This window comes from Mobula hypostoma, chromosome 5, assembly GCF_963921235.1.
Source record: "Mobula hypostoma chromosome 5, sMobHyp1.1, whole genome shotgun sequence".
Lineage (NCBI taxonomy): Eukaryota > Metazoa > Chordata > Chondrichthyes > Myliobatiformes > Myliobatidae > Mobula > Mobula hypostoma.
This window is the reverse complement of record NC_086101.1, coordinates 49,860,507-49,882,177: the sequence shown is the minus strand read 5'-3', so window position 1 is coordinate 49,882,177 and position 21,671 is coordinate 49,860,507. Positions and strand designations below refer to the sequence as shown.

General features: G+C 37.1%; 1 protein-coding gene across 17 annotated transcripts in view; it reads left to right on the top strand.

The window, feature by feature from the left end:
- The window catches only part of mycbp2 (MYC binding protein 2), a 227,685-nt gene that overhangs the window by 152,511 nt on the left and 53,503 nt on the right, over window positions 1-21,671 (top strand). For 14 of the 17 annotated variants that reach the window (XM_063048481.1, XM_063048475.1, XM_063048480.1 and 11 more), the window contains 7 exons: window positions 2,100-2,324; window positions 3,935-4,067; window positions 5,952-6,074; window positions 7,162-7,203; window positions 10,797-12,449; window positions 15,782-15,951; window positions 18,665-18,909. In XM_063048481.1, coding sequence (XP_062904551.1) covers window positions 2,100-2,324; window positions 3,935-4,067; window positions 5,952-6,074; window positions 7,162-7,203; window positions 10,797-12,449; window positions 15,782-15,951; window positions 18,665-18,909 — 2,591 coding nt within the window. Of the gene's footprint in view, window positions 1-2,099; window positions 2,325-3,934; window positions 4,068-5,951; window positions 6,075-7,161; window positions 7,204-9,331; window positions 9,494-9,907; window positions 9,992-10,796; window positions 12,450-15,781; window positions 15,952-18,664; window positions 18,910-21,671 lie in introns of all 17 variants that reach the window. The other 3 variants (XM_063048479.1, XM_063048486.1, XM_063048487.1) reach the window with 2 other exon arrangements.

Below are 21,671 nucleotides of genomic sequence, written 5' to 3'. Positions count from 1 at the left end.
ATGCGATGAAAATATGCGCTGTGTGTTTAATATTAAATTTGTTAGATAAACCCTTTAAACCCATTGGAAGGATTTTTGCTCCAAAACATCAACTGTTTATTCCTTTCCGTAGAGATGCTGCCTGACTTACTGAGTTTTTCAAGCAACTTCTTATGTATGTTGCTCAATATTTCAACTATCTGCAGAATCTCTTGGGTTTATGAAAGGCAAATACCTGTTTGGTTGAATTTTTGTGACATTGCAATGTAACTGGAGAATGTTGATAATTGGATTAAAAGAATGCACACACAGCTATCTTAAGTAACAAATTCATCACAATCTCTTGACATCTCAGTTGGGGCGCTATCAGTGTTTGTCTTGAGCATTGTTGCTGTGTTGTCTTTAATGCTAGTTCTGGAATAAGGTACTTGGAAGTGACTTCTAACACTGTTTCATATCAGGTAAGTTTAAATAAAAATAAACATGTTTGACTCTTCAGAGAACATTTTTGTCTTTAATTTTAAAAAGCAAAAGTATTTAATTTTTAGGGATTAATCATGCTAAAGATCAGTTTGTTTATTGACTTTCTTGACATTTGTTTCATACCAATTAACTTGGCTCTATTTCTAGGTTAAATAATTAGTTCTTTTTCCATTGAGCACAAACAAGTCCAATATAAAAAGACTCAACAAATTTTTGTTGTGTCCAAGATTACCATCTTCCAGATACTGGTTGCTTATTGAATTCATTGTATAATAGCGTAATTAACTTAATAGGATGAAATTTATCAAGCAATTTATTTCTGTGGCTAATAGGGAATACTTACAAATGGAAGAAGGTAACAAGAGAGCAGTAATTTGTGAATTAGGGTGTCAGTTAGCATTTTCCCTGGAAAGTTTGCAATTGTGATTAAAAAGTGTTCGCTACTGGAATCTGTGATTTAGTAATGCAAAGACGTGAGGGAAAGTTTGGGAGACCAGTTGAATTGTCTGCATTAAATTTGAGTTTGTCATATGCATAAGTGCAATGCACGGCAAATACGAGCTATATTCACAAGAAAAAAAAATCACTCAATTTATACAAGACAGCACAATTGTTATAAAATATTGGAATATCATGTTGGCATGTTAGATAGTTACAGAAATGATTATTTTTCCCTGCTGCAAAATTTTATTTCTAACTTTTGTGTATATAAATGTTGTCCTCCTTCAGTTTTTCCCTTTATGAACTTTTCTCGTGTGTATTCATTATTCTGGCCATTAACAAGTTTGTTTGCTGAGTTGAAATGATGGCAACCTCTACATCTTGTTGGAGTATCGAACTTTGTAATCAGTTTGACTCATCTGGAACCTCTCTCTAGCTGAAGCAACTTTATTTCTCATCCGCTATTAAGATGTTTTCTTGCCTTTCCCTTCTAGTGAATGTTACATGCAAGGTATCAACATGGCTTTTACAGATGCTTATGGAATTGATGAATATTTCCAGTCTTCATTTTTGTCATAATTTGTTATATTAACCACAGTTTAAAGTATTTTTCTTTCACTAAGTTATAATTGTACCATTTTCATCAAGGTATAGAATGCATTTATTTTAAATACCAAGACTATTTCATACTAGTTAATAATTTCATGATAGTAGTGGTTTCCTCTCTTACAAGTAAAGTTTGGATGCCTGTTTCAAATTTTTCCTCAGAAAAGAATCTGTCAAAGATGAAAGCTACTTTAATGTTGCCAAATTCTCAGTAAAATTCTTCATGGTTTTGACTTTGAAGGGAACAGTAACCATTGTTGAACACTTCTTTTAGAGAATATTGCAAATTTTGTATATCAGAGCCAACATATCTTTGACCTGTTCTTTGATTGGAATAATTATGGGACTATCGTTCCAGGACACCTTGATGACATACCATGTGGTTACACTCCAACTTTGAGTGTTCACATTTGGACCTTGATAGAAAAGGCAGTAGTTTTATAGCGTATGAAAAAGTGAATTATGCTTTATTGTCTATGAATACTAATTTTGCTCCTGCAATCATAAACTTGAAATTCTTGTTTTGTATATTATAAATTGTCTGTAAAAAGCTATTTTCAAATACGCTAAATTACCGTTTTTATTTGTAGGAGCCTAAATCCATCACTGATGATTACTTCAGAGAAGTAAATTCACGTCGGTCCCATGAAGTAGTGTTGAAAGAGCAGGAAAAGATGTTCCTGCAAGGCGGACCAGGAGTATATAAGGTAGTGAAGACTGGGCCTTCAGGGCACAACATCAGGAGCTGCCCTAACCTTAGAGGTATCCCCATTGGAATGTTAGTTCTTGGGAACAGAGTCAAGGCATTAGGCGAGGTATGGATTCATGAAAGTGTGTTATTGCAGGTACCAATCAACACAATAGAGCAAATGCTGCAAAATTGATGTCTTCTCAAGCTTTTGCATAGTATTATAAGAGGACATCTGGTATTGGTATAATTTCTTCTTTAAAATAGGTATTGTTGCATTTGGGTGCTTAACGAATGGTGGAAGCTTTTATACCATGCTTACCAAAGTTGCTGATTTGCTGGTGCATCCTCTACCTCTGAGCTATATTTTTTTTTCAATGATTCAGCATGTTCTGTTTTGATTTTCTTTCATTTTTTCCTAAATTTCAGAAACTAATGTTCATTGTTATTTATATCACACATTAATCACTCTTTAAATAGTTTGATTTTAAAAATGCTATATTTTGTGAAGTATGTAAATTGATGTAAATATCTTTTTTCTACAATTTTAAAGCTATATATAGTAATTTAAATAATTGAGTTATAAACCAGGTTTTACTGAAATTAAGAGAATCTGATATTTGTGTACAATTCAGTGTGAAATTGATTCTAAAATGTAGTAGCTACAGGCTGCAGTAAGTGTTTAAATGGAACTGAAAATTATAACTAATTTCTAATCTTCCACTTACTCGGGCCCAGTGATTGGTCATGCAGATCTTTATTTTATACAATGGTGTACCTACCAATTAGGAATAGTGCTGCATATTGAGAAACAGTTACAATAGACAACATTTTAAAATTGATTGGGCTGGAATTTGCTGAATAAGTAAACAGCATGCGAATGAGGCATATCGTAATTAATAGACAGATTGTCTAGCAGTTTGGGACAAGGGCAGCACCCCCCATGAATTGTGAATTGCTGCATGTTGGGTAACTGATCCTGCTCCAGCATTAATTTCACTAAAACATCTTTGCACTTAATCTTGCTCTATTTGCATATTAACTGTCCATAAATTTAGACAAATAGTTAAATCTAGTAATTGTATGTGATTTTCAACGTAATTATCAATGACTGCCAATTAATCTATCTGACCAAGAAGCTGAACAACTAAAATCTCGGTGTTAGAAGTATTTCTTAAAATAGTAAATTGTACTTTTTGTCTTTCCATCCCTCAAATCACTTGTTCTTCCTCACAATGTAACTAATCTGATATGTCTCCTTTGTTGTCCATTTAGTTTGCATTTCTTTCATCTAATCGATTTTGCTATATGGTTGGTTTTGCTCTTCATCAAGTTCCAGATGCTCTTTGCCCTTCCTGCACTGTTGTCAGCTCTCACTTCTAGCAGCTTGAACATCAAAAATATTTTGGAGCTTAAGGTTGCAGGAAAAATTCTCAACTAACCAGGCATGTGGTGAGAACCAAATCTCCAGCAAATTCTGGCCCATTATGTCTAAATTCAGAGTTGTCTTTTTAAGACTCAAAATCAAGAAGCTGCTACGCCAGACTAAGTACTTTACTTTGCAGTGCTTTTGGCAATGTTTTCCCAGGTAAGATGGGTCTTTCCTTTCAATGATGAGCTGCAGCCGCTGAAGTTTTTAAAGTTGATCTTTAAAGCATTTAAACAATCTCAATTTTACAAGGATCACAATTGCATTGCTAAGCATAAAACAGAATAAAAGTGTCATTTGTGTAATAGGTAACAAACCATGAGGGCTCGTGGATCCAACTTGATAAGAACAGCATGGTGGAATTCTGTGAAAGTGGTGATGGTGAGGCCTGGTCCTTGGCCAGAGACCGAGGTGGTAACCAGTACTTAAGACATGACGAGGGTAAGTGTCTTACAATTCAGTGACCCTCATTGCTGTAGTTTATATTTTCAGAGTTGCCAGTTAAATAATTTGCTCCCTTCGATTATTTTGTTTGCACTTTATACCAAAGAGACTTGGGTAATGCATTGTGAAGTTTTATTGGAAATTTTGCCTGCCAGCTTTAGAGTTTAACTGGGCATAGTGTTGGAAAGCATTTTTTTAAAAAAAATCATCTCCCAATTATAAAATGTTTGCACATCTTATTTTCATAAAATATCAACCTTTATCTTTTTATGAGCCATGTTATGGAAAGTATTTTACTGTAATGGCAATCTTGAAATCTTTTAGCCAGAACTTGAAATGACATAGGTCAACTAAAAATTTAAAAATACTTTGGTTGAAGTTTTATGAAATGTTGATCTGATTATAGTGAAAACAGCTATGTGTTCCTGTATCTGTATCTCCCCCCCATCCCCCCCCCCAGAAAATGCATCTGCTGTAGACCTTTTGTGGTGAAAGGCAAAATTGCAATGGACAAAAGTTGATTCTAGCCATCACCAACCTCTCAAAACACTTCATCATCATAGATGTCAGTGAGATGGTGGTCATTAATGTAGCTCACCCTGCTATTCCTTGGCAATAATATGATTGTTGCCCTTTTGAAGCAGATGAGGACTTCCAACTGTAGCAATGAGAGATTGAAATTGTGCCACCATCCAGTGTCTCATAGTAGGAAGTCTTGAAAATTAATTTTGTGATTCATGTTTGGAGGACAACATGATACAGCAAAATGTACAGTATATATTAATTGCCATGAAATAAGTTCTTCACATGTAGATGATCATTTTACCAATTTTACTTAAAGGAAAAGGGTGTGTATGCCCTTCTAGCCCTTTGAGCCAAGCTGTCCCAGCAATCTCACAACAGTGATTAACCCTAAACTAACCACAGGACAATTAACCTACTCGGCAAGTTGGATTGTGGGAGGCAACTGGAGCACTTGGGAAAAGCCACGCATTCCACTGGGAGGACAAATAGAGACTCCTTAGAGAGCTCCAAATTCCAGAACGCCTTGAGCTGTAATAGCATCACGCTAACTGCTACACTACCGTGGCTATCTTTGTCTTCAAGAATATCTTATTGATCAATATTTCTGAGAATTAAGATATAAAACTACCATTTGGCTTCAAATTCAGAGCTACCTTAAATATGAACTTAACAAGCAACCAGTTCAAAGTAAATATATTGTCAAAGTACATGTATGTCACTGTATACTTGAGATTTGTTTTCTTGCAGACATAACTCAGTAAATCTAAGAACCGTAAGAGAATGAATGAAAGACCATAACCAAAAGGGCAGACTACCAACCAATGTGCAAAAAACAGCAAACTATGCAAATACAAAAGAGATAAAAAATAATAATAAATACGAAATAAATATTGAGAGCATGAGATAAGAGTCCTTGAAAGTAAGTCGATAAATTTTGTTAACAGTTCAGCGATGGAACAAGTGAATTTGAATGAAGTTATTCCCACTGGTTCAAGAGACTGATGGTTGAGGATTAATAACTGTTTAAATTAAATAGACGAATTAAAGCTGGTCTAAGACCTTTCTCAAAATGAGCTTGTCAATAAGGTCTTGAATTCCTAGACACAGGATTATTCTTGCTGTTCTGTCATGAGCGTGTCCCTTTTCAGCTAGAGGCATTCTCCACTACAGGCTGGAATGATCACTTGTTAATTTGATGTTTGCCTTCAGTCTTTTGCAAAAATGTCACTTCTTTGCAAAATTAAATGAAAAAATTACTTTGTACTTAATCAGTTTTGACTCCAAGTGAAAGTGCGTTTTTTTACATTTCAGTCAAATGCTTGTTTGCAAAAGGGCTCTAATATTTGTCTTTGACAGAACAAGTACTATTGGATCAGGCACCTCAGACGCCTCCACCCAGTCCTTTCACAGCTCCTGCTTTCAACAGAAGTGCTGGTGGCAACAGTCAAGGATTTGATTACAGTCTTGCAAATACCAAAGGTGTGAGAAAACATTTGAGTAGTTTTTCTGTTGATGAATTTCTGGTCCCTGCAGGTTAAAGCACTTCCAATTTATTTTTCTATGTTTCAGATCTCCCTCTGCTTAGTGTTTTTTATGGAGAAATAATGTTTAGACTACAATCTGTGGTTCTGATGATGATAACAAAATGAATGTGATTTCTATAGCAAATGTATACCAAACAATCTGGTATATTTTGTGTGCGCATGACTGGTTTTATAAATTGTTCTCGGCAATTTCTAAAGAAGGATAATTATGTGTAAAAAAAACTAAATAATTTAGGAACAACACATTTACCATTTGATAAATGGACTTTTTAAAATATTTTTTACTATGCTGTCTGCTCTATCAATTCAGATGTTAATTTATTATTCATATATAATTTCTTTAGAGGAAAGTTTTGTGGCCGAATTAGCTGTAGCTTGAGTCAGTTATCTATGTTTGGAAAAATCTCTGTTTTTACATTGTTCTTGAAACTCAACTCAACAATTGTTTTATTCAATAAATAATTAAAGTTTGAAGCACCATTTTTTGGTGGGATGTTTATATGTGTTTATAAAATTGCAGCCATAAAAAGTCAGATGGTTCTTTTGGGAGTTGCTCCAGAATATTAAGAAATGCAAATTCAATGACTAGAAAAATTAGAAATCAAACAACCATAGATCTGTAGGAAAAGGACTCATTCAACAATAGCCAACACTTTAATCAGCAGAAGCTCCCATAAAATTGCACAGGAAGCTTTACACTAGAATTCTATGTTTGAATTGCTTAAGTCGTCTTTATTGTGCATCCTATTTACTCAGAAACATGATGGCTTATCTTAGCTATGATTGCTGCTTCATATTTTAGATTGTCATTTAAAACATAGCACAGCAGTAGTTTTGATAAGTATTGTAATTAATTTTGAGGTCAAGGGCCTTGTCTTTTGAATTGTATAATAAATACACTATTAATCTTTATTACTTAGTTATGCCATTTGTTTCTGCTTTGTATAATGGCAGTTAAAATTCAAGACTTTGACACAAAATTAAAGCTTTATGCTAAATTTGTCGCATTTTCTATTTTAAAGATGAAGTAACAAGTCTAGATTTAGGATCGTTCACAGAACCTGGTAAGTGAGAATATTATGATTTTTACATAACTGTATTTGAGTAAAGTTAGGAAGGTAGTATTAATTTTAAAATGACGTGCCATTCCCAAGGAAAACTTTTTGTTTACTTTATCAATATAATTTTGTGTAAACTTGTAAAATGGTTCAAGTGCAGTTCAAAGTTTTAAATTCAACATAGCATGTAAGTAACTTCAACAATGTTGTTTGCAAGATTACCCTTGCCGTCTACTAAACTTGAATCAGTAAAGAAAATTCTTCTACTGTCTAGTATTTCTCATGGGTATGTGGCACATGGTACATAACACTAAGATTTGTCTAAGATGTTCTGTTTTGATTAGCTTCTTGCAATGGTTCTAGAATGGAAAGGTTCCATCCTTATTTTTCAAAATATATTTTCAAAGAATTTTTAGGCCATGATTCAACTGGTCTCAAGATTGAAAACCTCAGTCATCTGTAAAATATAAGCAAAATTATTCATTAATGTGCTTTTTAATGGGCTGCTTAATATTGTGCCATCAAATAAATTGCTTTCCTTTTCTTGTTCTTGGCTATCTCAGCACTAAACTTAGTCAAACAAGATTCTAGCAGTCTTCCGGGCCACATCCTTGTCTAAAACTGGCCATAAAATGATCTATAAGGGAATCCTTGAATTGACTTGTTAGTCATGCATATTATACTTGTTCTCCATTTTTTTTTCACTTGCTGTTTCAGTCTTATAACATTGTGTTATATTTAAGCTTCAAGACCTGATAAGGATAGTGGAACAAAAAGAAATAAAATTGCCATTGTTGCAGCTTTTTTCATCTAACAATCCTTATTTACCTTACCTATACTGTTGCTACATTTTACTTTTTGCATAATGAGTTCCAATTATTAAGCATGTTTAAATCTCTCCTTTCTTTGGGAGTGAAGAGAGACAAGTGTCCTTCAAGGTCTCTCTCATTCACTCGTGTACCAGTAAGCTGGTGTGTAGAATGGATTGGTCTAACACACTTTCCCTGTGGACTTCTCAGCACCACTATTTAAAACAGCAAACTTCTCTTATGTTTCAGACAACATCCTAAATCACAGAGCAATGGTAACAAAGTGGTTAAATTACTGGGCAGATATTCAGAAGTTCCTTAATCAAAGATTTGAATACAAATCCATTATGTTAGTTGGAAAATTTAAATACAGATAATCAAATTAAAAGCTAGTATCAAAAATTGCAACAGTAAGGAAACCAGATTGCTGCAAAAGCCATCTGTTCATTAATGCCCTTCAGGGAAAAATTTGTCCTCGTTCAGTATGATTTATACTTGATGCAAAGAAAATAACCCGAAGCAAGGCAAAGTATTTGTCTACCTCTTTGTATTCCAGAGTACAAATTCCATATTATTGTGACCTGTTGTACCACTAAAGGCATGAATGCACAACCTTGCCTTGGATAGTAGTGTCAGAATTGAGCTCAGAGACTGAGAGAGAGGTGCACATAGCAGACTATGCAGTGAGGAATGTTATGAATGATTAAAATATTGGTGAGTTACTTTTAAAGATAGAATTAAACCATCAAAAAATTGGGTAACAAAATGCAAGAGGAACTCAGCAAGTCAGGCAGTATCTCTGGAGGGGAATAAATCGTCAATGTTTTGGGTTGAGAACCTTCATCAGGACTGGAAAAGAAGGGGGTCTCACCTATCACCTGTGAAGGGAAAGGTTGGGAGGTAGCGGTGACAGGATGAACTAAGAGCTGCGAGGTGATAGGTAAAAGAGATAAAGGGCTGATCTTTGGAGAATATTACTGCACAGAAGCAAATATCTTCAGAGGACTGCCTGGTTATTTGGACTTGTGTATGTACTATAAATTTCCGTAATTTATTTTATGTTTGTCAGATTATCCCACTAATGAAAGAATTATTACCTAAATATTTTCAAGGTATTTGATGAGTAATAAGTTTAGAATGCAGGTCTTCATTTATTTACTATATGTATTTATATAAACTCTGGTAGCTTTGGCATTAAGATAAAATGGGTTATGTACCCCATTTTTGTGTTCGTATACTTTAAAAGCTTTGTAATATCACTAGACGGTGTGGTTTAAGGGAATTAAGGAACCAAACCTAGTCTTGTATAATTTTACCTGCTACAGGTGACCAACTGAGCGCCATACTGAATACCATTCAGTCTCAGCCTTTCCTCCCAGCTTCTAGCGTCTTTGGTCAAGCTGCAAAACCTTCCTCTTCCCTTGTTCACAGCCCATTTGTGTTTGGACAGCCCCTTTCTTTGCCGCAGTCTCAACCACAGCTTCTGAGTAAGTCTGTCTGTCTCACCTGCCTAACGTATTCCTTCCTTCCTGTGGCTTTGCTATTGTACCTTGGTATACCTTCATCCCTCAGTAGTGTACCAAATTAATTTTGAGTTTCCATGCATACCTTTTGCATATTTTACAACATTCTGTTACATATTAGTAACTTGTGCAGACTGTGATGCTCTTTATTATCTACAAAGTTTTAATCTTAAAGTAATGATTTGGTCCATTGGATTAGTACTGAAATTGTCAAAGTGTGGTCACTTGTAAACACAACTGTTTTTAGTTTTGAAAGCATACAGCTGACTAAGTTTGTGCTTTAAAAAAAATCTGCAAATAGCTTTGCTTGATCTTGCTGCTGTGGCATTTCTATCATTGAATCTTTTGCTGCTTATCTGCCGCTGTCTTCCTCTGTAGACACTTCACGCAGCCTTGCTTCACGTGAGCGCTTATGCACAGGGCCTGGGTCAGGTTTCTACTCTCTATCTCTGAAGGCAAAGGGTGGGTATATGGTGATTTTTAATATCTAATTATATGACTATTGAATCCTGCAGAGGACAACAGGGCTGCTTCTAATTTATTCATATATAAATGTTGATTTTTATTTGCATATTGAAATTCAAATTTATCTAGTAATGTACTGATCCCTGTTCTTATGAACCCAATTTTCTTCTCTAGCTTCTGTTGATGAAAGAGTATTTTCACAAAATTATAGAAATTCTTGAGGATGGACTTTGAGATTTTATTGTTTTGGCCTTTATCAACAAAACTGATTTCTTTTTATAAACTCTTAGGTAAGCCAAAGGTAATTTATTGACTCTCCAGTTATTGTTGAAGGCTTCAATATCATTTTCTTTATGGAAAATAAAGATTTATTTCAAATAAGGTTGGATAGATCTGACTGCCTTGCATGCAGCCTGAGATATAACTGCACTGTTAACCTAACCACAATTATATGATTTTTTTTAAAGTGAGGTTTTACAAAGTGACCTTGTGAAAGTTAACCTGATCTTCACCATCTCTTTGTTTTGAAGGATCGACATGAAAAGACAAGTGCTTGATGACATTTGCACTTTGGCTTTAAAACTAATTACCACCTTAGTATTCATTTTTAAAATGATTAAAGATTTGAAATGCTTTGTGTAAAATTCTGAGGGAAATTTTTTTTTTAAAACGTTGAAAAATCAACAATGTTGAAGTTACTTTCTTTTACTTGTTATTATCTCCAGGCATTAAAGTTTGTAATGAAATAGGCTGGTTTTGCTTCAGAGATAAAAATAGTGAGTATTTTCCAAATAATTTTCAGGTGATAAAGGAAACACTGTAGTATCTGGAAGGCCTTCAACTCCTTCTGGAAACTTTGACTTGCCCTTCAAACACAAAACTGAAAATCAATTGCAAAAAATTGAAGGTCGGATCAACAAGGTTGCTGTAGAACAAACAAAGGCAAAAAATGCTGAAAATTTGACTGCTAGCGAATCTCTAATGCTTAAATCTGATGCTGCCAAGTTGAGGTCAGACTCTCATAGTCGATCTCTTTCACCAAATCACAATACATTACAGTTGCTAAAAACTGATGAGAGGACAATCATTGGACCGAGGGCAGAATCACCAGCGCCAGGTTCACGGTCAACATTGCCAAAGCAAAAGTTGTCTGGAAAAGCTATCTCATCGAGTGCTAATTCTCCAAGGTCATACTCTCCACATGAGAAAAACTTAACTCATAAGATCAATACAGCCTCAAAAATTAAGTTGGATCCGCCACGGGAGAGATCAAAATCTGATTCCTATACTTTGGACCCTGATACAGTTCGTAAGAAAAGAGTTCCTCTGACTGAGAACTTGCGAGGGCGCTCAACTTCACCCAAACCAAAACTATTACCCAAGGAGGCTAAGCCTGCCACCAGCATGGAAAGCAGAGTGCCATCCCCTCAGATTGTGCAAGAAAATCTCCACAGTGAGATAGTTGCTATTTGTACATCTAGCACTCTGACAACAACCAGCAATTCAGATGCAGTATCTGAAAAGCGAGCTGAATTACACAACCCTGAAGACTCCACCCCAAAGGTGCACTTCAGCATTGGCAAAGCTCCACCCAAAGAAGAACAAGAAACTCGATCATCCCCAAAGATGAGCCGTAAAAGTACTGGCAAACATACAAGGCCCAAGAAGGAGAAAATGGGAACCATTTTCAAAGAAGAAAATGCTTCTTCATCTGTTGAGCCACCAAAGCGAGCAATGTCCCCTTCTGTTGCAGAATGTGCACGTGCTGTATTTGCAGCTTTCCTGTGGCATGAAGGGATTGTCCATGATGCAATGGCATGCTCATCTTTCTTAAAGTTCAATCCTGACCTGAATAAAGAGCATGCACCAATGAGAAGCAGCCTTTACAACCAACCAGGGATTGAGGAAAGAGAGACGAAACTAAAGAACAGGCACTCATTGGAAATATCGTCTGCTCTAAACATGTTTAATATTTCTCCTCACGGTCCAGACATATCTAAAATGGGCAGCATTAATAAAAATAAAGTGCTCTCAATGCTCAAAGAACCCCCATTGCCTGAAAAAAATGAAGATGGAAAAGTAGATTCAATAGTCTATGAACCTTCAAACCATTATTCTGTGAAGAGCAAGTCCCCATTGCCACTCACTTTACAGCACCTGGTTGCCTTTTGGGAGGATATTTCAATGGCAACCATCAAAGCAGCCACTCAGAATATGATTTTTCCTAGTCCTGGTTCAAGTGCTGTATTGAAGAAAAAAGAGAATGAGAAAGATAACAAAAAGAGCAAGAAAGAAAAGAAAAAGAAAGACAAAGCAGAAGCAAGACCACGAGGAAATCTCTTTGGAGAAATGGCACAGCTTGCAATGGGAGGCCCGGAGAAAGATACTATATGTGAACTGTGCGGTGAATCTCATCAATATCCAGTAACGTATCACATGAGACAAGTTCATCCAGGTAACTAAGTTATTTCTCAATCCAGTTTAAATTTCTATTATAATACATAGTTTTTAGTTGTTAAAGTTGAGTTCATTGTCATATACACATCTATGCATAGGTGCAATGGAAAAACTTCCTTACAGCAGCATCATGTAAGCAGTATTCACAAAAAAAAACATAAATTTGCACAATTTTTACAAGGAAGAACACAAATTAGAACAATAGAACAATCCAAGGTCATTTAGTTCTGTGGTTGCTAATTGTAGATTCTATGGGTGGTCTTGGTGCTACCTCAGCTAGTTTTATGTCTAGCCTTTACCATTCCTTCTGACTGTGATGCAACAAATTATCCAGAACACATGGTTCCACTGCAGGCAGTGGCAGTTTTTGCCTTTACCCAACATGTGTGAAGATTAAGCTGGTTGTGCTAGGATATGTATTTCAACATTGGGCCACATATCCTCTATTCTAGCTCCTTTTAAACTGCAAGTACCCACTTCCATAAAAGATAGAATAGGCATTGTAATTCAAATGTACCAATAAGCATTGGAGCATTGGGAGTCAGGCAACTGATGAAAAGTGGCAGATGTTGCCAGCAGTCGACATAACTTCTGCCTTTCATGTAAGCAAGTCTTTTTGCACTCCAGTGATGCTGAAATAATATCCATTGTATCTTGAGAAGATTTGGCCTCCATTGATTCTCTCAGTCATGGCCTGGAGTTGATGCTTTCATCTCATGTCTTGGCCTCCGTCTTTTCCGGTTGTTTCTTCCATCTGCTGATCGTACCACAGACTAGTCCCAACGATTAGCCTGAAAGTAACAGAACAATAAACTAGGAAAACCTCACTCTTGTGATAGTTTTCTTACACTTGCAAGTGCCCTATTAGTGGTGGAGCTTGAATGTTTTACACAAGGGAAGATGGGTAGCAAGCCTAATCTGGTCTCTTCATGCAGTAAATTTCTATGCTTCCACAATGAAGGCCATTCAACTATGTGACAATGTTAGCCACAAGCTACTTATCCTATTCCAAGTTCATTATGTAGTCTTGTAATTTTGGCACATCAAGAGCTCAATCAGATACCTTTTAAGTATGACTAGAGTTTCTGCCTCCATGTCAGTTTTATTTATTGAGCTCATTTCTTCACAGATTAAAAGCTTCATTCTCCAACTCTCCTGTAATCTTCCAATTATCTGAAATCCATCCCTCCTAATTATTGATCTTCATTCTTATATAGAAGTGTCCTTTTCCCTCTTATTTGGGGGATCTTAAACAACTAAATTACATCTTCACTCATTCCCATTTGTCCATTCTTTCCGTAAAACTACTTTTTTTTTGTTCTGCCCTTGGGGGTGTTAGTGATTAACGGTACAGATCAAGAATCATTGGCAGCTTTTTCCACCCATCTCATTTGTAATTAAAATGACCCCCTTCCATTCAGCTGAAATTGAGGAAATGGACCTGGTCTACGGTTTACATCTATTCTGGAAGTGTACTTTATCGCAGTTGGTATGCAAGCAGTGGCAATCTGTAGTGAGACTGTCAGAAAGGACAAGCAGATCATAGAGCAAGATTGCAGTCATTAGGATGAGTTGCAGTGTAACGGGACAAAATCGAAAAGGGTGACAAATACAGGATTGAAGGTGTTATATTTGAAAGCACGAGGTATACGGAATAAAATATTTGATTGGCAGGTGGGCATCACTGAGTTGTACTGGCAGGTTTGATGTTGTGGGCATCACCGAGTCGTGACTATAAGAAGATCATAGTTGGGAGCTTAACATCCAAGGATATACATTATATAGAAAGGGTATGCAAAGCGAGTAGAATGGCTCTGTTGGTTTAAAAAAAATGAAATCAAATCCTTAGAAAGAGGTGGCATAGGTAGGATCAGAAAATGTAGAGTCATTGTTGGTAGAGTTAAGAAACTGCAAGGGTAAAAAGAGCCTGATGGGAGTTATATACAGGCCTCTGAACAGTAGCCTAGATGTGAACTACAAATTACAATGGGAGATAGAAAATGCATGTCAAAAGGGTAGTGTTACAATAGTCATGGAGGATTTCAATATGCAGGTAGACTGGGAAAATCAGGTTGGTGCTGATTTTGGATCCCTAGAGAGAATTTGTAAAATGCCTATGAGATGGCTTTTTAGAGCAACTTATGTTTGAGTCCACTAGGAGATCAGCTATTCTGGAAATGGTGGTGCGTAATGAACCAGATTTGATTAAGGAGCTTAAGTTATAGAAACTCTTAGTAGGCAGTGATCTTAAGGTAATAGGATTCACCCTGCAATTTGGGAAGGAGAAGCTAAAGTCAAATATATCAGTATTATAGTGGAGTAAAATGAGTTACAGAGGCATGAGAGAATAGCTGGCCGAAGTTGATTGAAAGGGTCATTAACAGGGATAATGGCCAAACAGCAATGGCTGGAGTTTCTGGGAGCAATTCAGAAGGTGCAAAATAGGTACATTCCAAAGAAGTAACAGTTTTTTTAGGGCAGGACATAGCTGACAAGGGAATTCAAAGCCAACATAGAAGCAAGAGGGAGAAATGGCAGAGGAAATGAATAAATATTTTGCCTGAGTCTTCACTGTGGAAGACACTCGCAGTGTGTCAGAAGTTTTGAGTGTCAGGGCAGAAGCGAGTGCAGATGCTATTACTAGGGAGAGTTCTTGAGAATCTGGAAGATCTGAAGGTAGATGAATCACCTTGGCCACATGGACTACACCCGAAGGTTCTGAAAGAGGTAGCTGAAGAGATGGTTAATACTGATCATTAGTATCATCATTAGTAATGATCTTTCTTTCATTAGAGCATTGGCTGATTGACACGAGGTAGAGAGTGGGAATAAAGGGAGTCTTTTCAGATAACTTGCTGATGACAAGTGGTGTTCTACAGGTGTCTGTGTTGGGACTGCTTTTCTACATTGTATGCCAGTGATGGAATTGATGGCTTTGTGGCCAAGTTAACGCATGCTATGAAGATAGGTAGAGGGGCAGGTATATTGAAGAAGCAGGGAATCTGCAGATGTCCTTAGACAGATTAGGAGAATGGGCAAAGTGGCACTTTGGTAGAAGGAAAGAAAGCATAGACTGTCTTCTAAAGAGGGGAAAAAAAATTCAAAAATCTAAAGATACCTGGGAGTCCTCATGCAGAATTCCCTAAAGTAGGAGTTCCCAACCTTTTTTAAATGCCATGGACTAATACCATTAATGACCTGGTACTGCTCCTATATCATTTGCTTTTAGACAAACAGCTATTTTAGGTATGGCTTTTTGCATTGTGATTAAATTGATTTACTAAATTTATCATCCGGTTCCATCTATAAAGACTTCTTATCTTGATAAAGGTTGTGGTCGCTATGCTGGAGGACAGGGGTATAATAGCATTGGTCACTTCTGTGGAGGATGGGCAGGTAACTGTGGCGATGGAGGTGTCGGAGGAAGCACCTGGTATCTAGTATGTGACCGTTGCAGGGAGAAATATCTCCGGGAAAAACAAGCTGCAGCTCGTGAAAAGGTATGTACTCTATGATGAAATTAACCTTTGCATTTTAAACAGCACATTGTGCGAAAATAATCCATCCTATGACTGTGCACTGATTGGATGTAAATTTCAAGTTTGGTTCTTATTGGTTAAAACAGATCTTTTTTTGTTAGTGTATCCAGTTTTAATTAGTACTAATCCTGTGATTTTTGGACACCATCACATTTACTGGCTGGCCCACTACAGCTATGAATGTACTGTATGATAGTGTGTTCGCAAAAATTGGTGCATAGTCCATATTTACTATTAACTACATATTTAATTTTAGGTGTTGATCTTTAAAATAAAGTGTCTAGCGATCCATTAATTTAATGGTACAAAAGTTAAAATGTATTTTGTAGAAATATGAGTTCCCCAAAATTGAATTCTCTATGGATATCTTTCTACATTCATTATCACTATTGTAAGCAGGACTGTTGCCATCCAGGGCAACCAAACAGAAGAGAGATTTCAGAGCAAAAGCACTTTGACTTTCCATTGATAACATGCATTACACTCTATCCCAAAAGAACATTCCCCACTCCCATATCACTTCACACAGCAGAACGAACAGTTTGCATTTAATCAATGTATCACTGTTTCTCTGTGAGACCATGGTGACTTAATGATGTGTGGTACTGATAGTTGGTTTGAGGGAGTATATCTCCATCTATGATTTTTATAATTATTGTTTTTTATGATTGTGTTCTTTATTTTTGGGGTTTTGTTGTACTGCATTGGACCCAGGGTAACAATCATTTTGTTTGCTTTTACAGTTGTGTACAGGAAGTGACATTGCACAATCTTGAATCTAGCCCCTAGGGGTTAAAAACTTGCTGCATCTGTAAACTTAACCCCTGTCTCAGATAAATCAAAATGTAAAACATACTATGTTTTGAAATTTGAAATGAAAACAATATGCTAGAATAAGTTACCAGTCTGTTAGCTCTGGCCCCCAGCTTTCCAGAATACTGTCTCACAGAGCCAAGTGAAGTAGTTTTCAACACAGCCATGCAAACATTGACTGAGGAAAAAGAAGTAGAAATGAATGTTATTATACACAAATTGATGTTCTATTTTGGTTTGCATGTCAGAATGTGTGTTGCAGTGACTTCTTTTATGTAGAATTTAAATGAGAAATATTTGGGAAGGGATTACTAGAAGTCTAAAGAATAAATTTTCCTAATGGCAAATAATTGAATAATTAAGATTTGAACTATCGGTTATATTTTTGTTTATAATCTCTCTCGTTATGGACAGTGATTTACCAATTTGAAGGAGGGTAAGGAGTATAGAATAAATGATCAGTAGAAGACTTGTTGTATGGTCCAGTTAGAAAGAAGCTTTAGTAAAACTAAGGCATCATGCAGCTTCTGTCCTAGTGGTATCTCAAGATTCCGCTGCCTATCTGTTGATTATTGATTTTGTCACTCATTATACACTCACTCCTGACCTACAGTATTATTGATGAACACTAACACCCCTCAGAGGTACTGAAGCTGCCATACTAGCATTCCTTTGATTGATTGTGGCTTTCAGATCTCGTGCTGTGTACCACTGTTATAGTTGCAAGAAAAAGTTTGTGAACCCTTTGCAATTACTGTGTTCTGTATTAATTATTCATAAAATGTGGTCTGATCTTCTAAGTCACAATAATAGACAAATACAATCTGCCTAAACCAGTAAAACACAAACAATTGTTTGTTCATGTCCTTATTGAACACAGTGTTTAATCGTTTACAGTCCAGGCTGGAAAATGTATGTGAACCCTTGTATTTAATAACTGGTAGAACCTCCTTCAGTAGCAATAACCTCCACCAAACATTTCCTACAGCTGCTGTTCAAATTTGCACAGTGGTGAGGAGTAATTTCAGACCATTCCTCTATTCAAAACTGTTTCAGTTCATCAATATTTCTGGGATACCTTGCATAAACAGCCCTCTTCAGGTCATGCCACAGCATCTGGACTTAGATTTTGCCATTCCAAAACACAAATTTTCTTTTTAAACCATTCTGTTGTTGATTTACTCTTGTGTTTCAGATCATTGTCTTGTTGCATCATCTGACCTCTATTAAGCTTCAGGTGATAGATTGCTACCCTGATGTTCTCCTGTAAAATATCTTCATACAATTTTGAATTCATCGTTCCCTAAATGATTGCAAGCTATCCGGACCCTGAGGCAGCAAAGCAGCCCCAAACCATGATGCTCTTTCCACTATGTTTCACAGTTGGGATGAGGTTTTGGTGTTGGTGTGCAGTACCCCTTTTCCTCCAAACAAAGCAGTGTGCATTTCTGCCAAAAAGTTCAACTTCTGTCTCATCTGTCCACAGAACATTGTCCCAGAAGCATCGTGGAACATTCAGGTGGTCTTTTACAAACTTTTGATGTGCAGCAATGTTTTTTTTGGAGAGCAGTGGTTTCCTCCGTGATGTCCTACCATGATCACCTTTCCTCCGTGGTGTCCTACCATGAACACCGTTCATGTTCAGTGTTTTTCGTATAGTGGACAGACTTTTTCTCGCAATTGTATATCATCACTCACATTTTGATATTCATCAAGAGCAGAATAAATATCTTGGATTTGTGCATTTTAAAATGCAGGAATGATGCTACTTTTTAATAAATGCTTGTGCTTTGATTTTTCACTTGATTTTGTGATTCAGGGAGAATAGTGATCCAGTCAGTTTGGTGCTTTATCTTCCCAGGTTAAACAAGCCAGGAAAAAACCTGTGCAGGTGAAGACTCCACGGGCCCTGCCTTCCATGGAAGCTCATCAAGTGATAAAAGCAAACTCTATGTTCTTGCTGTCACTGAGCAGTGCAGCAGAACCAAATATTCTTTGTTACCAACCTCCAAGGCCTTTCCATTCACATCTTCCAAGTTTGAAAGAGGGCGTTTCTGATGAACTGTCCAATAAATATCCATGCCTATATCTACAGACGCTTGCCAGGTACAGTACAAGATATTTGCTCAAAACTGATCCTTTGCTAAAACTGGTAACATTGCAAGATTGTACACACATTTTCATGAAATAATGACGTTTGTGAAATAAAATAACTTCAATTATGTAGTAAATAAGATAAAATAATGCAAATACTGGAAATGTAAAATAAAACACAACAGAGTTGGCAACAACTGGCATATAAAACATGCTATTTTGGGACGATGGTCTTTAAACAAGAAGGAACACCATTACATTGAGTTTAAGTCAATTTTCTTGGCTTCATCTGTTCGATGGATTTCCTGTGTGTCTTCTTCTGCAACTTGCATTCTTCCCAGTCAATATAATCTATACCTCATTCATTTCAATCAATTGGCACATTACTCTTTGGCTTTTGCATGTCCACATATTTTTCTACCATAATTTTTTCAAACTAATTCATGACAGCCGGCATGAAATTTGAGTATTTTTTTTTACCCCCTTTGGGGTTACTGAATTGGTTTACAGTACATCGACAACTGACAAGTTATTTAAGAAAGTACTTAAATTATTCCAGCAGTAACTTTCAGTAGTATGTTAATTGGCCAATTAATATGCATATCCAGAACAATAAAATAGCAAAAGCTGATGATGAGAATCAGTTCATACAGTGCAAACTGCAGAGGACCATAAGTTGGGCAGCAAGCTCTAGAGGTTTCCAACTCGTGACTTGTCTCCTTTTCACTGAACCTGCTGGCTGATTTTTTAAGGTGTTAACAACTTGCTAAAATGGGAAATCTAGCATTCTCAAAAAAAATTCTTTAAATACAGTGTAATACATGTGTGCCATTTCCCTATTTGACATCCTTTGCTTCCTAGCAGATAATAGAGCAAAGGTAGTGGAAGCAGTATGCCTGATAGACAAAAAAATGTTAAAATACTTTATACTCTCTCTCAGTTATATCATAGGTGTCTCTACCAGATCCAGTTCCGCCTTCCTACTTAAACAAAGCACTTTCTCATGTTGTTAATGTTGCCTTATAACTTAACAACCCAAGCACCTTCCAGCTGATCCAGTTGTCATTTGTTGAGGTGGAAGCTGCTCGGAGTATTGGCGAGATAGTACACATTTCTGGTCTTTTTTTCCACCTAGAGTCTCTACCTTAATCACAACTTACCCATTCCTAAGCAGTGGGTTGTAGTAAACTTCATACTTTCCCTCACTATCGTGTCAGCCAATCACTAACTTGGCTCATAGCTCAAAGATCAGGGGCCTGGGTTCAGGAAAGAAACCCTAAAATATGCCAAACCGAGTTTGATTCTTCAAAATCTATGACATTTGTAACCCTTGGTTCGGCTAGTGGCTTAATCTAGGGGATGATGTACCCTGGCCTGGCCAAACTTAAGAAATCTCGTTTGGGTGGACGCTGCGTGAGGTGTCCCCTGTTACAAATCAGTACCATGAAATAACAAACAGTACACAATATGCGTGTAGCCCCCGGTAAGCCTCAGGCTCGCTCAGCTTGCTTCCATCTAGGGGGAGCAGCCTTCGGCCCTGCCAAACTGGTTTGTGTGGATGCTGTGTGATGTACCCCACCCCACCAAATAACAGACAATACACCATATGCAATTAAATGATTACACTTTAAAGATCTTATTGGAACTATGTAATTAACAGAGAGAAAATATAAATGGAAAGTAAAAGGCGCCAAACTTATCAAAGTTCAAGCACTTCATGCACAACAGTTGGAGCTCAATTAACGGAGTCCTCTTTCCACCATTCGATCCCCTCCGACTTCCTTGACCCGCCGCCTGGGACCACCCATGGTGGTCGACCAGACACTCCACACGAGTCTGTCTTCGTCTCCTCTCCTCGCCAAAGACCCTGAGCCTCGGACTCCCGCTTGAGGTCCGTTCCGCCGCCCAGCTTACAGCATCAAGTCTCCTCTCCCTGTCCCCATCGCGCCTTCTGCTCCAAAGCCCGCGAAAAACAATAGCTTACAGACACACAAGAAAGAATAACATCTATCCCAATTGGTTAACAAATGAATACAATGCTCTTATCAGTAATATAACCCAAACGAGCTGGGAAAGAGAAGCACTTTCTCAGCAGTTAACATAACAAAGAAGCCATTTTCATTAGCCTTAGCAGTAACATGAAAGAAGAAACCCCTTGCATGCGATTAAACGATTGAGTTTTATAATTCCTAATTTGACCATATGGTTAGTAAAGAAACAAAAAAAAAGAAAAGGGCCCATTCTCATGAAACAGTTTAATGCGAAAATATTGGAGCTCACGGTTTCGTCCGTTTGTTCCCGCCATCATCCTCTGAGTGTAGCCGACCCTCGGACCCTCAGTCTACTCCATCTGTCAGTCTACCAACTCTCTCCATTCACGTCCTCTCTCTTCATCTCTCCCCAACAAAACACCACGAAAGTCCCTCTTCCAGACCCACAAGAAAGAACAACACCCCTCTCATTGGTAACATACATTCCAAAGTCCCTGTTACCTCTAGTTATAACCCAAACATTGCTGCTACAGAGAAACCATTACCTTAGCCTTAGCAGTGAAACATTACAGAGAGGCCATTACATTAGCAGTGAAACCTTACAGTGTGTTACACAGTTTTGGCATAAGGCAAATCTCTTCCCTGGTTTTGGCTTCTGATTAAATTTACCACTTTGAAGTGGGCCTGCAATATTTTGGGCCCACAGTAACAGAGCAGATAGCATGACATTATTACACCTTGGTGTTGGAGTTTGGCATATGATTCCAGCGTCACCTGCAAAGA